The sequence below is a fragment of the Silurus aristotelis genome, assembly GCF_946808225.1.
Source record: "Silurus aristotelis genome assembly, chromosome: 19".
Lineage (NCBI taxonomy): Eukaryota > Metazoa > Chordata > Actinopteri > Siluriformes > Siluridae > Silurus > Silurus aristotelis.
The window spans coordinates 21,395,355-21,413,948 of record NC_139592.1 but is presented as its reverse complement, the minus strand read 5'-3'; the positions used below and the strand labels follow the sequence as shown (position 1 = coordinate 21,413,948).

Sequence of the window (18,594 nt, the reverse complement as noted above, 5' to 3'; positions counted from 1 at the left end):
TGTGTGTCCATCCTGATACAAGTTTAGTATATAATTATCTCCAGACCAATAAGATGATGATAGAGAGCCATGACAAACAAGTCGAGCACAGTAAAATATTATTTGTAATTTATCAGCCTTTTGCTCATTAAATGGTGTAGTGAACAAATTTTATCTTTTTTTCAACATCACTTCTGCACCCTCATTTATTGTTGAAACAATATTCAGGTTGAAAGAAAAACAATCATTCTTATATAATTGAATCAATGTTGTCATAAAAAAAAAACATTATCAGCAGGACATGTGCAGAGAAGGGACATGGGGTATATCAGTAGGAGAATGCTGAGGATGGAGACACCAGGAAGGAGGAAAAGAGGAAGACCAAGGAGGAGGTTTATGGATGTGTTGAGGGAAGACATGCAGGTAGTCAGTGTGACAAACGCAGATGTAGAGGACAGGGGGGGTATGGAGACGGATGATCCGCTGTTGGAGAAGCCGAAAGAAGAAGAAGAAGAAGAAGAAGAAGAAGAAGAAGATGATGATTTCTAAAGATGCAAACAACAACAACAAATGTATTTGTTCCGGGTGGCACTGAAGGAACTGTTGTAGTGGTTTGATGTGCAGTTCCACCCACACGTTATGGTGCATATCGGAACCATTTCTGGACTTTCTGGTTATATTCTGGAGGTGGTGCTTGAGGTGCTGGAGCAGTTTTTACTTCCACAAAAAGCCTTTATTTTTGCACTAGCCCATTTAAACCAGTCGTCCCCGGTGTACACAGCGTGTGGTGTGGTGTTTGTGCAGGTGAGAGAGAATGTAATAGTGTTATGGGCTTATATAAGTTAATGAAACTCCCACTAATAAGATGACACAGAGGCCAAAGCTTGTGTTCTGTTTTGAGAGAGAGAGAGAGAGAGAGAGAGAGAGAGAGAGAGAGAGAGAGAGAGAGAGAGAGATTTTTTAGCCATGCTGAGTGTAGATCAATATGGGCAGCTGGGTGATAATAGCACTGAATGAAGGTTAGCCAGGGACACAGAGAACATTGTCTGAACCATATTACACCTCCATGTTCCATTAGCACCAATGCCTCTGTCTCTTCTGCACTGTGAGTAAGTGTGTGTGTGTGTGTGTGTGTGTGTGTGTGTGTGTGTGTGTGTGTAAAATGATGATGTTCAATAGAAGGTGCATTGTCTGTTAATGATAATAAATAAGTGATGGTTCTGATTATTCTGGTATTAACACTTGGACCTACAGCTGCTTGAATGCACATAACTCCAGTGTAGGTTTAGATTTCTCATTACTATGGAGGACAATCTCAGTGAGACGACATGAGAAACATTATAAACCTATACATGTCAAGTAGGCTTTTATTGTTAATCCAATAGTATACAGTGAAATGAAACAATGTTCCTTCAAGGTGCTACATAAATCAACATAAACTAACACAAGATAACACAAAACTAGGACACTACATAAAGTGCAAACAACACAAGACAGTGAGATAGTACACACATTGATATCACAGCACCAACCAGTACAGTGTGTGTGTGTGTGTGTGTGTGTGTGTGTGTGTGTGTGTGTGTGTGTGTGTGTGTGTGTGTGTGTGTGTGTGTGTGTGTGTCGATCTAGTCCATTTGTATTGAGTAGTCGAATGGCTTGTGGAAAGAAAATGTTACACAGTCTAGCTGTGTGGGCCAGAATGCTTCGAACCCTTTTTCAGACTCTTCAGGAGGGTGAAGAGGATGTGCAAGAGGTGTGTATGATCAGCCCCAATGCTTGTAACCTTGTGGATGCAGCATGTTGTGTAATAGAGGGACCTAGATTATCTTCTCAGATGTTCTCACTGTCCACTGTTGGGTCTTGCATGGCACGATTCCCAAATCAAGCAATGATCCGGCTGCTTAGGATGCTCTTGAAAGTGCAAAAATATATTCTGTACATGCAAATTCTGAAAATGTGTCCTGTGATGACCATGTGAAAGTCTTTATGATCGCAGCAGCAGTTCTTAGGTAGAAATCTACCAGTATCCAGGGGAGATAGTGTACGCTGACGCAAAATGGTGAGACTTGTTTGTAAATGATGTTTGTTTTGCATAAATCTTCAGGGTGTTCATGCGGGAGAAGATGTAATGAAGCGCAAAATTGTCTCAAGCGTGACACTGCAGTGAAGACTGCATCGTGGAAATACATATCCAATTATATACCTTGTTCATTGGGCTGCCAGAGAGGTAAGTAATTGCAATGGCTTTCAAACCTAACAATGCGTTAGAGATAATGCAACAAAATAAAAAAAACATGCAGATTGTTTCGTGATAAATATATTTGTTGTGTGGATTTCACATGCATTGAATTTGCTGGTAAATGTGTATTTCTCTTATTTCCACGCTTTAAAATCCCTCCATTTTATTCTGCGAGCTCACAATAAAAAAAAGGACAAATTTCCTACAAAGGGCATCGAGTGCATCCCTGTTAGTGCGCGTGCTTCATCAACGACAGCCACGGCGGCCAATGAGACGCGCGACGGCTTAGACCGTCGACCAATCAGCATCGTTTGCGTCTTTAATTGCGCGGCGAAGCCCCGCCTACAGACTTTAAGAGCTCGTGCGAAGCTTTAAATAGCGGGTGTTTGGAAGAGACGGACAGATCATCCGGTTTGCGCGGGGTTTTTTTTATTTTGGTCGCCGCTGCACCGTAGTGACCTCTGCGCCATGTCCGCCGCCAGCCCCGAGCCGTCCACGCCGATCCCCACATCACCGGCTCGGGTCTTCTTCCAGACGGTACCCGGCGTAGGATGCGTGGGCAACGGACCGGTGCCTCGGGACGACCCGGTGCAGAAGAAGCAGGGCAAAGTCACGGTGAAGTACGACCGGAAAGAGCTGCGGAAGAGACTCGTGCTGGAAGAGTGGATCATCGAGCAGCTGAGCGAGCTTTACGACTGCGAGGTTCGTGTATCTCTTTGCGTTTGCACAGCTGGACAGCTGCATTGCATGCGCTTTTGCACAGCTGTACAGCTGCATTGCATGCGCTTTTGCACAGCAATACAGCTGCATGCACCTGTGCTCACATGCCTGTCTGCATGCACCTGTCTCTAAGCGCATCGAACGGGATCTATTGTTTGACCTAAATTTCGTCCTCGGTTTTTTACGCATCACCACACACACACACACACACACACACACACACACACACACACACACACACACACACACACACAGATGAATGAACTCTTCGTCACCGTGCATTACACTGTAAACAGGTCCAGATTTCTTTACCCTATCTATCTATCTATCTATCTATCTATCTATCTATCTATCTATCTATCTATCTATCTATCTATCTATCTATCATCCAATTCATACCTAATTGAAGAATAAATTAGAAATTGAGAGACCGTTTGGCCAATTAGTCGACTTGTTTTTATAATACTTCTGCAGTGTTTTATTTTATTTATTTATTTTTTCCAATCCTCGTGTCAGTATTCCACCTTGTTCTAAGACTCCACTAATCAGCTCATTAATAACTGAGATTAAATGGATCTGTAAACTGTAATACCCTGTTGTTCCACTGGAGAATCAGAATAAAGCTGGATAAAGAATCAAATCAAATTCAAATTAAATTGTATTTGTCACATAACACATACATACAGAGTATGACATGCAGTGAAATAGGATTTGGCAAATTTATGTTGCCATCAAGACACAAATATATTTGAATATTTCTTACCACAGGCACTTGCCAGATATACAAGATTGTGGGAAAGAAAAATAAAGAACCGGTCAGGCTTGGACTGAAATTGCATGAAGTTGAATGAATAAATGCATGTGTTTGTGGATTATTTTGTTGATCAATGGTATCAAGTTTTTCAGTGTCTGAATATGTATTTACAGATGTATCCGTGGTGCTGCCCTCATGCGCGTTATTCATGCGAGTTATCCGTTAATGTTTCAGTGCTTGGGTCAACTAAGTGTTATTACATAGCCTATTCTCTAGGTCACAGATCCTGCATTACCTACAATCCTGGTCCTGAATTACATCATGTCTAGTGCTTTCCTTGTTCTCGGACACCTGAGTTAATTAACATGGTAACAGCTCTTCCTGAGCAGGAAAAATTTTTCTCCAGGACCAGGTTTGGGAGTCTTCTATAGGTAATGACTTTTCAAAGTTCTGTGCTTTTGCTTTTTATTTATTTATTTTTAGTGTTTGGCCCACTGAATTTGTACCTTCAGCTGGCTTTTATTTATTTATTTATTTATTTATTTATTTACATATAAACAGATTCTATTTTATAAGTACTCCCTCGAAACTTTCTTGTATTCCTGCATGGGTCACTGCTTGGACTGCAGTGTGTTGCTATATACTGCATGTATTATTGTCCTGGTTTCCCCAATCCTGCTTTATCACCCTGGACTAATCAGCTCACTTAGAAAACCCTTGATAGGTGTGTTTGAGTGAAGGATTTTAATTGGTTTTTAGTCTGTACACTTCAGGTCTATTTTTATTTTGTACTATAGAAGCTTAAAGCCATGTTTCTTTTCTGCATTAAACAGTCATTCGCTTTTGTTTTTCCTTTTCGCATCAAGTCATTAACTTTTATAGGAAGTTAATGGGCACGGCAGCAGAGTTTCTTTGAGTGTGTGTGTGTGTCTATATATAGAGAGATGTTTGGGGATTGGCAGTGAAGCTAAATCGCATGCAGACTGAACCAGAGGCAAATTTTTCATTTCACGTACAATATTATACAATAGCTCTTAATGCATTTTCCCAAGATTACAATTTTGATTGGTATTCGAAGTACAATATTAATTGCTTTGGTGAATAAGTGCACATACTTCGTGTTTTGATCCTGATCTCGAGCTTTTTAATTGTTTCCAGTCTCCACTCCATATTTAAGCAAACCAGCACTACCAGTGTTGGTATTTGATTTTAGGCAGTTTTCACACTTAAGTGAGTTTGGTTGAGTCCTGGTTTTGTATTTTAGATCCTGCATAATATTTTGCATCCACTTCCAATATTAGATGCTCAAAATATGTCAGTATACCAGTGTAATGCTCAGGTGCTGTGAAGACCACTTGAGTGCTACAGCAGGCTGTGCTGGATTTTCAAAAATAGAGGTTAAGGTCTAGAGCAAGTGTGTGAACAAAGAAGGCTGTCTGTTGAAGAGATGAATGTTAATTTTTGTAGTGGATGGTGCCTAGAACAAGGACAGGAGGCTGGAGGTATGGCATGCACAAAAAAAAAAAAACATATGCAGTTTTTAGTACTAATAAGCTAGCTGAGAGAGGGAGACTACTATATACTTGACAGAAAAAAAAGCAAATAAACAGATTCGGACCTGACAAGGATGAAGTTCCAACATTGAAACGACTTATCACTGGTGAACATTACCACAAACAAATGCAGCATTCTGGCATGTATACAGGAAGTACACCAACTGGTAAGCTCGAGGGGTTCGTTTAAATCCAAAACTCTGCTCCTTTGTCTGGGTCTCGAAGTCACCATTGGTCAGATCAGCTTTCATAATTGTACAGGGCTTTACGTCTTTAAATAATGCTTATAGCATTTACTGGACCTGCATTGCGCAGTTTAGGTAAGCCTGTGCCTATTGTAGTCTCAGACAGGAGTGTAACCCAGTGTGAGCTTTTGCAGTTGTAGCACATTTACCTTTTTTGAAATTTTTTTTTGTTTTTGCATTTTGAGATTCTTTGTTTGTACAGTGGCTGTTTGAGTTGCTTGTACTTCTGCCACGATTGGCTTTTTAGATAAATGCACTAAGCCTTTGTAAAGACATTCCTATTAAAGTGGCCAGTGAATATATTAAATGAGGGAAGCTGTGGTAGTGGAGTCCCTGACTGTCAAGTAGTGTAAAGTCAGCAAAGCTTTTCTCTTCAATATTGGAGTCATTACCACTAGGAAAGCAGACCGGATGACCTCTGAGTTCTGTAAAGATGATTGGAATGTAAATGAGGGAGAGGAAAACTCTGAAAACAAGGAAGATTCATGCATGAACCACACAGTATTACAGTCCAAGCAAATTGCAAATAAGACCGAAAATGTTAATAAAATGTAAGGTTTTGTTTGTGTGTAGCAAATCGTGGTTTGTAGTTTGCACATGTGATCATATGGTTGAATTGATGTTGATTGAAGACATGTAAAGGCCTCATACTGAAGTTGTTCGTGTCTTTTGATTAGCCTTAACACAACGATGTTAGCAAAGCTAGCTCTTGATCTACCCATCATATTAGATTGCTCTTTAGTTTTTTGTTTTGGTTCTCTAATTTTGCTAATCAAAGTGTATGCTAGCTTTGCTGAATGCATCATTGGGCATATTGCTGCACATTGTTGAGAATATATATATATATTACAGTATACTGTGCATGCATTCCCACTTCAGGTCTCGGTGGGATTTCCAAGATGGTCTTGCCCTTCTGAATTTCCTGAATCAATGGAGGTCATTTGCAATTGCTTAAATTGCTCACAGCACTCTTAAATCATTTGTGCTCTCTTTTTAGATGGTTGGCACACAACCATTGATCTATCCAAGAGAATTGATTGCTAACTGCAGATCTGTATTAAATAGCTAACAATACGGCTCAGAAAATAAAACCCACTTTATTGGGTTTTGGGGGTGTATCTTAATATTGAAATGTTTAATGTGCTTAAGTCTGGTGTAAATGTATTGTTCCTATGAGAGGTTGGAGTGTCATTGCTAGCACAGTCATAATGGTGTTTAATAGAATAAAAAAAGAAATCGATCTACAAGATGACTAGCTTGATTGCGTTATTAGTGTAAAAGTTGAAGCTTTGGAAGCTGATCTGTTTGAGTGTACAACTTGAATGGTTAAAAGAGCTGAACAGACTTAATTGCGAAAGCCCTGCATGTTCACACCTCTATAGAGTAAGTTTTGAGATTTTTCAAACCATTTCGTTTAGCTTCTTGGGCATGAAAAACAAACTGTTCAAGGTGCTACAGAGACTATATTTGGGTTAAAAGGAGGCCGGTTAGGAGAATGTTAAAGGCTTGGTGGAATGAGTGTGTCCTAGAGGAGTGTGAATGAGCCTTTGTGGTACTGTTCGGTCAATGAGAAGGTCATTGGTTCAAAGTGGCAACAGCAGCTGACTGGGTTGAACGAAATGATATTTCATGTACGTGTATGCTTTCTGCCAGTGGGTGTTCAGTAGCATGGTTTTGTCTGTAAACACAAATGATTTTATACCCCCCCCCCCCCTTTTCTGTGGATCAATTGGTCTTTTGAGGTTTGGCCTGGAGGCCATGTCTGTCTCACTGTTTTTCTCTGAAGTCATAAGGGATAACGTTTCATGCTGTGGGGCACAAAAGGTTGTACTAAAATTCATTCTTTATCTGTGGCTTATTCCACATGTGTTTTTTAAGAATACTGCCTGAAAATTTTATTGTAAATGAATAGATAGTGTTACTGCCTGTCAAGATTGTGTCGGTTTAGATTTGGCCGTTAATTGTTAACATTTTGGAAAATGTTAACAATCGATATTTCTTAAATATCATGGAAGACGGATATCATGATTTAGTCACTGGGGTGATGTAGCTGAGGTTGAGGAATTGCCTGTGGAACAGAAATTCTTATTTAGAGTTAATATTAAGCAGATTTATTCTGAGAACTAAACAGATACTGATGGTTGCATTGTGCTCCATTAATCGTGAACCTGAAACAGTCATCTATAAAATGTTGTCTCTGGTGACAATGAGCCCTCTCTATCTTGGTCTGTATTCTTCCTGCACATTGATCTTCAATGTCCTGGGATTGTGGGGGTTGCTGTTTGTGTCTAGCTGGTTTCTTTACTCCTCATAAGCGCTCTCAGTAAGAGTAAACCCTGCTTGATATTCCTCGGCAAACCTACGAAAAAACTGACCTGTCTGCTCCGCTTTGTGCCTGCAGAAAATGAGGCAGCACAAAGAAATAGTGCAAGGTTGAGAAGAGTTTTTTTTTTTTTCTTATATAAACCTTTTTCTCAGCACCTTGTCCAACTAAACAATGGATCAAATCTGAATCAGACATGCATCGCTGTATTTATTTTATTTAATATTTTTAAATCTGAACAAACAAAGGACCTAGAGGATCTAATAGATCTTTATATTTATATTATCAGCATCTCATGGGCAGCATCTTGTACATTAATAGTTTGCTGTGAGTGAGACTTCATTTAGGTAAAAATTGCATTCACACGGTTAATCCTTCTGTCTGCTGATCTTTGATTGATGTGCTTTTGCCCTGTGATTGAATTTAAGCAGTATTAGGTTCAGGATCCTCACATGGGATCCTCACATATTCCATATGTTCACGTCTTGTCCAAATGGGTTTCTTTGGGGTTCTCCGGTTTCCTTCCACAACCCAAAAACATGTCTGTTCAATGGCATGGCGATAATTTAGTATGAAATCCCCAATTGGGGTGTTTTTTAACGATGGATAATTGTTGAGATATTTGTGACACCTCACGATGGTGTTTATACTATAGAACGAGGAACTTGGCATCTCCAAGGTCGTCCCTTAGGTGAATGATTGATTCGGGCACTTGTTTTGTTTAGATTCTCGGCTCTGATGGGTTTACAGCATCAGTAGGAAGAAGTGGTACAATAAATTTGTCATAAGCAAAGATTTACCAGCGAGCATTTACTGCCCATGTTTTTTTGGGTTTTTTTGCAAACTGTAAGTGAAAGGTGTCCTGCTTTGCTGTTTTTGCATCTGTGTGGTGTTTGGACAGCTGTGTAACATAAGTGTCGGCACCCGTTTATGGCATGGGTGGTTATTATTAGGGTAGTGAAGTGTGTAAACACCTGACCTTTTTCAAAAAGCGCACACCTGACACTTGCCAGAGTGCACTGATAACGGTGACAGGAATTCACAATGTGTTTAGTCTTCAACTGCACACACAGTGTACACACAGTGTACACACACACACACACACACACACACGTGTGTGTGCCTTTATTTCTATTGAAACTGGTAAGATGCAGAGCAGCTTGTCATCATTCTAAAAAGCCACAAGATGAAAATTGAACTCTTTCACCATATGACCCAAAGACCCAAGTTTACATTAAAGACATGTGACCGTGAAAATACATGAAGAAGGACTGATTACAGCATTGTCTCATTGTCCCGTTCATACAACACTGCTTTCAAAATAGATCCATTTAAAAAATATAATATAAAAAAACCCTGCCCTGTTTGCGGTGTTTCTTCATAGATTAACAAGTTTTATAATAGATTGTTGCCTTTCCTGGGTTGCCCTCTATTTTCACAGCAGGTATCCAAAGAAATTTTGCCTGCTGTAGGTCAAGTGTGTCCACTGCTTTAGAACACTATGTAATGCATATGCAATTTCAGCCTTTGAGCTCTTAAGGCCCTTAACCCTGATATGACTGACCCTGTGCTCTAAGCCCTAACATTACTGGTATATGTGAAAGAATTTCACTGTGCTATAATGTGCATGTGACAAGTATAATGCACCTTTCTTTCAGTTCTTAGCACAGAAATAAGTGACAAATTCTCACAATGATGTTTATATGCAAAAAAAAATTTATCTAAAACCTTGTGTAATAGCCTTTAATGTTTGCTGTAAATGTAAATGATACTGTATAGCAGACACCCTGCTCCATGACAACTTCTACTAATCACACTGATACAACTGCACAATTAAGGGGCTTGCTAAAGACTGCAGCTTGGTGGCGCAGTGATTTAGGCGTTGTCTAATTGTGATTCTGGGATTGACCTTAAATTCGAAAGTCTTATGTCTTAACCACTGAGCTACCTTTTGTAGACTTTTAGAATAGCAGTCTCTGGGCATAATTTGGAAATTCCTTTAACCAAAGTTCTTATGAACATTTTAACGAAAAAAACTTTAATGGTTTTTCGATACCACAACATCTGCGCTATTATAAATAAATTTTTTTTAGTGATGTCATTATTTTCTTTTGTTGCTGCTATTATTCATGGATTTGGTGGATAGAGGGTTACGGTGAAAAATGGTCAAGTATTCCTTTAAAACACACACGATTTCAGAGAGGTAGTAAAATGCATGTAAAATTGCAAAGAAACAAGATGTTCTAGATAAAAAGTGCAAGCAAATTGCTTTGAATATGTCTGGGGGAAATGGTGCTTGCTTCTGTTTTTATTTTATTTTTTTTATTTGTGTCTCTTCTTTTGGAGTCTGGAGTGGTGATAAATGTGTGCTGGACACACGTGGTCACCAAGGATGTTGACTCTTCACTCTTGAATCTTGTACTGGTCATTTTTTAAAAGCTGTACATTTCCCTCTTTGCCATTCTCTCTTTCTTTCTTTCTCTCTTTCTTTCTTTCTTTCTTTTTTTTTTTTTTAGCACACAATGTTCTTTCCTGATCAGCTGTGTCCTAGCCGTTCACTAATGCAGCCACTAATTACTCCAGCCCACTTCCTCATCGTGTGTGTGTGTTTCTTGCATCAAAACCAGAGGATGTATTTAAGATTTTTAGACAGATATATGAAGGCTCATTTTGTAATAATGCACCATGACTCTTCTCCTGAGGCTCTTTTTGGCGTGGCTAAAACCATTTTCAAGAGTTCCATCTAAGTAAATCCAATTTCTCTTTCTCGTGCATGCACTTATTTTCATTTTATTTTTTTTATCTATTTAAATTGTTATTGTCTGCCTGAATCCTTTGTTTTTTTTTTTTTTGTTTGTTTTTTAAGGTGCTTCTTTACTAAGAGGAAGGAACTGATTACAATGTTTGCACGTGTATGACTTTCTATCTTTCATATATAAGAGAAATATAGACTGTAATCTGCTTAACCAAGTTGTTTTTATTTTAAATGGCTTTTTTTCAAGTATTGGGACACCTGATTTTTCCAGCCATATGTGGTTCTTCCACAACCCAAACATGTTCCAGCATGACTATGCCCCTGTGTACAAAGCTAGCTCCATGAAGATATTGTTTACATGGGTTAACCCTAACCCTAACCCCTTGTGTCTGAATGAGCACAAATTTCCTCAAGCACACTCTAAAATCTAGTGAAATATCTTCCCAGAAGAGTGAAGGCAACTGTAAGAGCAAATTGGGACTGAATGTGATACTCAAAGCACATTGTACTTATGACCAGGTGTCCGCAAACTTTTAGCAATATAGTGTATATGGAATGGTGTGCCGAATCTAGTTTGGGCATCTCTGATAGGCCATGTATCCTTCATCGAGTCCTTAATTCACCACACCTCTTTCTTTGAGCTCCAAAGGCATCAAGCAACACAAAGTTCAAAATGCACAGATGCCACGCCTCCTTTAATAGAATTAAATAACACTTGTAATAAGACTCTTATTTCTTATCTTGAAACATTTATGAATCAGATCTGCCATGTGAGAAATGTACATGGGTTAATACAATGTACATTGATTAACCTTTAACTCCTATTGGAAACCAGTGTATTCAACTAGAAGTATTGAAACTGGATTTGTTTATTGGGGCAGATTATTTGAATACATTTTTATTGCACCATAATTGTAACAAACTTGGATTAGGTTTGTTGCTGTAGTGTTTAATTGTGGGTTTTTATGGGGGTGTTGATGGTTGCAGAATGCTAGGTTTTCATTTTAGAGTAGTTCGGTGTTTTGTTGGTGGTTGTCATGGTAGTAGTTTAATTTCAGTATTTCCACTATTCTCTGGGATACTATGCTTTGCTTTTCCCATCTCATGGATTCCAGACAGCCTACTAAATGAACACCCCCCCCCCCCCAACACATATATACACACACCACTTCAAATACATATTTATAGCTCTCTTCTAATGTGATTGCATGGATGTGTGGTTTCTTTACCACACCATCCTCCCCACCCAGTCATCGCTCTGGCGTTTAATAAGGTATTAGATTGATCTCAGCCCTGTGTGACCTGGTGATTCCCACCATACTGCAACATACTCGCTGTCCTCACCTCCAGATGAGAGACACACAATAGCGAACTAACAGTACACATGCAATTCTGTGAGTCTGTTAACAGATTCCACAATCGGTGTACTATTTTATCTCCAACTCCTATAATCCTATAACCATGGACAAAAATGCTTAAAATATGGGTTGTTTGATTGGAAATTTAGAGGTTAATATGTTCCTCTGTCTTTCCAGGAAGAGGAGATGCCCGAGGTTGAGATTGACATCGACGATCTCCTGGAGGTGAACAGCGAGGACGAGAGAGCTGTGAAATTGCAGGCAAGTGTTTCGGTTAACTTTGGAAAGCTCAGCATTCAGTTTGAATTAGTCATTGAATTGTTGAAATAAAGATGCTGAAATCTTTTCTTTTCCAGGAATCCCTGACAGACTGCTATAAACCGACTGATGTAAGTGCATTATTTTATTTTTTATTTTTTTTATCTTTATACCAAGAAAAGGTGCCTTGATTGCTTAGTAGAATTGAAATTCACTACATATTTTAATAAAGGAGTCTCCAGTATTTGTGCAGTGTTTGTGTGGCTGAATGAGCACAAATACCCACAAGCACATTCCAAAATATAGTGGAACATTTTCCCCAAAGTGTGGAGGTAATTATGACAGGAAATAAGGACTAAATGTGGTGTGTGTGTGTGTGTGTGTGTGTGTGTGTGTGTGTGTGTGTGTGTGTGTGTGTGTGTGTGTGTGTGTGTGTGTGTGTGTGTGTGTGTAAAAAAATAAAAAAAGCAATCAGGTTTTCACTATAGTATAGCACTTTTCAAGCAGGGTGGGAAGACGCATGATTTAAACCCTATAGTCAAAAAAAGTATAAATCTATGCTTTTATGTGTGATCAAGTGGTGTACAAATCCATCTGCAGCATGTGCAGTAGTTTGCTTCGTGTCAAAACAGGCATGTGGGTTATTTTTTTATTTAATTTAATTTTTTTCTCTTCCAATTTGGTAGCTAGGATACAATAGTGGAGCGCTAGCAGGTTTCAAAAGTGCAAACCAATGTCCTTTGCCACATAGAATGGGATTTTTGCCAACAGTTCAACCCAGTAGCAAAGGACAAAAGGACGATAAGATGAAGTATCTAATGATGACTTGAGGACAAAACTGAATCGAATCTGTTCTTTGTCCAAGTATATCCCTTGAGATGAACCGATGACATTGTACACCTCTGTCAATCCCTTACACAATCTCTCTATCTCTACCTTTAGGCTTTTGTACAGGAACTCCTCGGAAGGATAAGGGGAATGAGGAAACTGGGCGCTCCTCAAAAGAAAAGCCTTTAATTGCTCTTGAAGGGGCAACGACAATCCAGCGACAATGACTGCAAGTCCCGAAATCAATCATCCAGCCCGCCGCTCGGTTCGCCTTTCACCAGCTCTTCATAGTCCGGACTATAAATCTTAGAAAGGACTTTTTTTTGTGTCCAAAATTGAATAGATCGAATAGTAGCGTTCACACCTAGCACAGCCTACCACAACCTCAAAGTTTTTAAAAAGCCTATAATGTTGTTTACGACAACAACAAAATGTTGGGTCTATGTCCATGATTTTCTTGTAAGACATTATTATTATTATACATAAAGGGGTTGGATTCATCATTCTTCTGTGGACTGTACAATTTAGTTTCAGCATTTTGATTTGTCTTCCTAGCATACATTGATATTACAATCTTACTAGCATACAGTGTGTTTTTGTTTTTTGTAATGTTTACCTTGTTATACACTTTGTAGTCTTGTAGCTAAAGTGTCTCAACCAGTGTGTAAAAGGAATTTTGTAGCTCAGAGTTTAGATGTATAAAAAAATCCCCCCACCAAAAAAAAAAATTAGGCCTGTTTTATGGCCGACTTGTAGCTGCTGTATAGCGAGCGCTCTCGAGTTGTTTAGTGTTATTTGGAAAATTCCAATTTGTATTTCAATTTTAGTCTACGATCGTTTTGTTTCTTAGTTTTGCATATAGGTTGCCAACGAATGCAAAATGATGGACTTTATATAAAGAGCTAGTGAACTCGTGTAACGTAATCGCTGCACTAGTGTTCACCTCACAAATGATAAATCACCACTGAGGTGATTTACATATTGTCCAATAACCAAGAAAGGAATGCTTTTATTGGTCTTTTTATTTTATTTTTAGATGTTTCAATTAGTGATTGGATCGATTCGGGCTTTGTGTGTTTAGAGAAGGAGATTTTCTACTTGATTTTGTATTAAGCTCCAATCATTCGTTTCCTCATCACCAGATGAGCAAGATGTCCATTGTCCTAATTTTTTTTGCATTTCCTGTCTCATTTAAAGTGTTTTACTAGATGAGACGGAGAGTCTTGGTGGATTGGACAGGTTCCTTTTTTGGGGCTTGTTTAATTATAAGGGAAAGATGTAAAGATCTCTTGTACATGTGTGTTTTAGATACTTGAGAAATCTTCAGGGTTTTTCCAGGGCTTTGGCTTAGCATATTTTCTCTTTTAATGAATTCTGTAAATGTTACATTTTTACTTTTTGCATGTGTTTCAATGGCATGAAGGGAACTTTTTTTTTTTATGTCAACCTTGTGTAGAATTTTGTAATTAGTTTTTACATTTATTGATATTACTGTTTTATGACTGATTTTAACTGATTATCAGTTATGATTTTGTTTTTTTTTATGTAGTGCGTGTGGGTTTTTTTTTTTTTTTTGCATCGTTTTAATTAAAATAAAGTGAATTTCATTCTGTTGGTTTGCATACAAATCCACAGACTATAATCATGTCTGGGTTATTTGTTGTGTACGCAATCACACTATTTTAAAGTACTCCCCCCACATCCCCTACCCACCCCCAACACACGCACACACTCTTAAACAGAAATTGTGTTTTTATAAAAAAGCAATGCTACCAGCGTTTAGACACATGGCGAGCTGAGGGTTTTGAGGAGATCAGGAGGCAAATTTAACTTTCATGATGGCAGTGGTGCTTGATCTGAACCTCACTGAAGGATGTTATTGACCTGTATCTGGTAACTTGGGAGCATATTGTATGCTGCATTCTTTTATTTGTATGAAACTTTCCATCCTAATCACCGTTCATTAGCACTTTCTGCAGGCAGGCACGAGCAATGTACATATGTAACGTGGGAATAGGTGAGATTAGACAAAATTCCTTAAAGAGTGGATGATTTTAAAAACCTGATCTTGTGTGCAATTGATGTGGAGTGCCCAAGCTTGGGATATCCTTAAGTTCTGTTGAACTCATTGTGAGACCATTTATACGCCATTGCATTGAAATAAGGCGGAAGTCCCCTTAACTTCTTTTGACCCACTTTCTCCTTAGACGAAGGGCTAAAGACAGGAACGCGCAGAGATCTGCACATGCGCATTTCTAAAACCCCAATAACAAGCTCTTAAGCCACTTGTCCAGTGAGCCATCAATATGGACTGCCTCTATATTTGAGTCTTGTAAGATGATATTGTTAGTCTAAAAGGCAGGGGCATGCATTGTGTGTGTGTGTGTGTGTGTGTGTGTGTGTGTGTATATATATATATATATATATATATATATATATATATATAAATTTACTTTATTCCTTGTTTCTTTTTAAGACCACCCCCCCCCCCAAAGAAAAATATACCCGTCTTTCATTCTCCGTTGCTTTCCTTTCCTTCGTATTAATCCAATTTTCCATCCCCCTACCATTACAGCCATAAATCTTTCCTACCTGAGTACCAAGCATGTCTCCATAAACCTGCATGGATTTATTTATAACCTAGTCAAGAATTTTAACAATGCTTCACAATCTTGAACACAATAACATGCATACTCCATAATAATAATAAATAATTATCGGTGACTGCGATATTCTCCGAAAGTAGTTAAAATCTCAGTGATCATCTGGTACATTTTGCCTGGAGTGAATCTGGCTGCATTTATCAGCTTTTCCTGCTGAGACGGTATCTCTCAAGGGGAAACATATGCATTGTGGGATGTTTGCAGCACATGACGCTTCAGTGGCATTGCGTTTTTTGCCAAGAAACTAGGAATGAACCAGAGATGGCAACAGTACACACATCCTTCACTCAAGTAGAAGTACAGATATTTATGTTATAAAACACTCTGGTAAAAGTCAAAGTACTGACAATTTCTTTACTAACGTTTAAGTAAAGAAGTTTGGGCTCTGACTTGTACTTAAGTAAAAAATAGTCGTTACTACTACCTGTTTAAATGTCACACTGGTAACTGGACCTTACATCATATTAATATATTAATACAAAAAAGAATTTAAAATTGAGTTGCCTAATGAATGTATCCAGGCTGAACATCCACCAGATCGACCACAAGCAGAAAAAAGCTGATGGTGATTAGGAATGTCTCACTCATGTTTACATCGCTGACTCTCTCTGTCTCATCCACATTAGCCCCAGACTTCTTGTAGCCTTCTGCTTATTGTTAGCTTGGTAAACAAGTGTACATTTGTGGTGTGTGAAAGCCAGGAAATTATACATTAGTGGTAGATTGAAAAAACTGTGCAATGACAGGAAATGGGCTAAAAACGATGCACAATGAGAGGAAAATATATATTTGTGTACAAATTCACTTAAGTACAGTAACGAAGTATTTGTACTTCATTACTTCCCACCTCTGAAATGAACTGAGCATACGTATAATCAGAAATATGCTTGTAAATATCCAATGAGGCACCATATGTCAATCAAGCTTCCAACAGCTAATATGAAATCTGACTAAACAAAACTGTGCACCTCTATAAAGACATTTCTGCTTAAGTAACCAAACAAGACAAGGCCTGTGTGTATATGTTTGTGTTTTGTTATGGCCTGAGAGGGTGTAACAGACCCTTGCCAATGGCATTGGGTCTAAAATCCAGAGCTGCATGTTTATTGGTGGTTAATATTTAACACTCCATCATTAACCTATTTCTGTGGTAAAGCCCACAGGCGCTCTGAGGAACAAGACACATGGCATTGGACTGGCACCATCACAGTAAGAGTTTTATGACAGAGTGTGAACATACACACTAACACACTCAGGCACACAGGCTATTTTATGATTTGATTTTGGCTACACACAAAAAAATAAAACAAAACCTCAAATCCTACAAATGTGTAGTGGCCTCAAATAACCTTTCACATGCTGAAATGTCAAGCAGAAGTAAAGACTGCACACAGTAGCTGATTAGCATGCAGATGTAAATTAGCCTATTAGCAATCTGGCATTATGTAGAGTGATCGCACTGACAATGATAATAGTGAATAATACGTGGAGTTAATGTTTCATTTCCTGTAACATTATGAATCTGTTTTGTATTTATTAATTCTTAAAATAATTTGAATTTATCTATCTATCTATCTATCTATCTATCTATCTATCTATCTATCTATCTATCTATCTATCTATCTATCTATCTATCTATCTATCTATCTATCTATCCAGGCTAAAAGTATTGGGACAACCTTTCCAGCTGTAAGCGATTTGTATTTTGTGTGTGTGTGTGTGTGTGTGTGTGTGTGTGTGTGTGTGTGTGTGTGTGTGTGTGTGTGTGTGTGTGTCTGTGTGTGTCTGTGTGTGTCTGTGTGTGTCTGTGTGTGTGTGTGCCAACAAAAACACTCTTTTCTCTGTTATTCAGTTTCAATATTTATATGCATTTTTCCCCTTCACCATTTTTTATTTATTTTTTTTCCTGAGGCTTGAGGGCGTGAAATTGCCCGCTGAGATGGGACACGTGACGGCAGACAGAAATGCTCATGCATTTTCAAACAAGATTATATGCTGTCTTCAATCCCCTTCAATTTTCACGTGTGATTTAATTATCACTAATAAATGGCTGACACAACAACAGCAACATCAACAACGTTCACCTGTCAAGTTGGGTATTTATTCTGAAGCTGTGCTCATGAGTCTGAAGGATGACAGGAAGATCACTCTCACTGCCAATGAATATTTCATGCACTGCTCCATTGCACAAGTTCCTTTTAAAGATGCATTTTTGATCTTTGGATTTGATCTGTGGCTTCATCCATAAATGGAAGAATGGAAGACTTCTGATAATTAATCATAATCTTTTCTGTATTGTTAACTATTAATGATGACTTATTAACTGTTATTAAAATGTAATGTTTGCTTAAGGTTGATCCTTGAACATTCCACCAGTCTTTTAACTGATCTGATTCGATTCAGTGCAGGGGATTAGGCCATAGTGCATGTTGGCATACAGGTACATACATACACACATACACACTTTGGTTGAAGTAATCCAAGGTCAATTATTGATCCTTTGACTGGCCTATTGAGATAAGTAGCAAAATAATATAGTAATAGTATAAACATGTAAACATCTATTCTGATTAGTGGTAAGATGTGCAATACTATGGTGCAATAAATTATTTTTTATTTTTTTAGGTTAACCTTAAATGCTTACATTTTTTAAATGAGCTGGGACCAGACCTGCACAAGGTTGACTAACTCCGCCCCTTTTCCTTAAAAGGAAACTATTTTTTCGAAATGTTGTTTCGACAAAGGAAAGTGTGAGATTGGAAGGAAAGTGAAACTCTGGTTAATAATTGTCAAACTTTATATTGTGATTGTGCTCATTTATGCTGAATTGATGATTATTATTAATATTGCCATAAAAATATCCAAATGTCTTGCTTGAGCTAAACGCTTTTTTATTTGTAATCGCTGAATATGTTACAT

The 18,594-nt window shown here is 38.3% G+C and overlaps 1 protein-coding gene and 1 long non-coding RNA gene across 2 annotated transcripts; both read left to right on the top strand.

Moving 5' to 3' along the window:
- Positions 1-2,594: 2,594 nt before the first annotated feature.
- ppp1r14c (protein phosphatase 1, regulatory (inhibitor) subunit 14C) lies at positions 2,595-14,654 on the top strand. Its single transcript, XM_083569670.1, has 4 exons — positions 2,595-2,920; positions 12,104-12,187; positions 12,283-12,315; positions 13,127-14,654. Exons 1-4 carry the CDS (start codon positions 2,687-2,689, stop codon positions 13,199-13,201), a joined length of 426 nt encoding a protein of 141 aa, XP_083425796.1. The 5' UTR covers positions 2,595-2,686; the 3' UTR covers positions 13,202-14,654.
- A 1,671-nt stretch (positions 14,655-16,325) lies between these two features.
- Positions 16,326-18,032, top strand: LOC310715046. Its single transcript, XR_014530216.1, has 2 exons — positions 16,326-16,884; positions 17,587-18,032. It is a non-coding gene; the product is annotated as an uncharacterized lncRNA (long non-coding RNA).
- The last annotated feature ends 562 nt before the right edge of the window (positions 18,033-18,594 follow it).

Bases quoted from the DNA above. Each gene is read 5' to 3' on its own strand.
- ppp1r14c (XM_083569670.1), top strand. From the start codon at position 2,687: ATGTCCGCCGCCAGCCCCGAGCCGTCCACGCCGATCCCCACATCACCG. The intron at 12,188-12,282 runs GCAAGTGTTTCG...TTTCTTTTCCAG, and splicing joins AGAGAGCTGTGAAATTGCAG to GAATCCCTGACAGACTGCTA. The intron at 12,316-13,126 runs GTAAGTGCATTA...CTCTACCTTTAG, and splicing joins ACTGCTATAAACCGACTGAT to GCTTTTGTACAGGAACTCCT.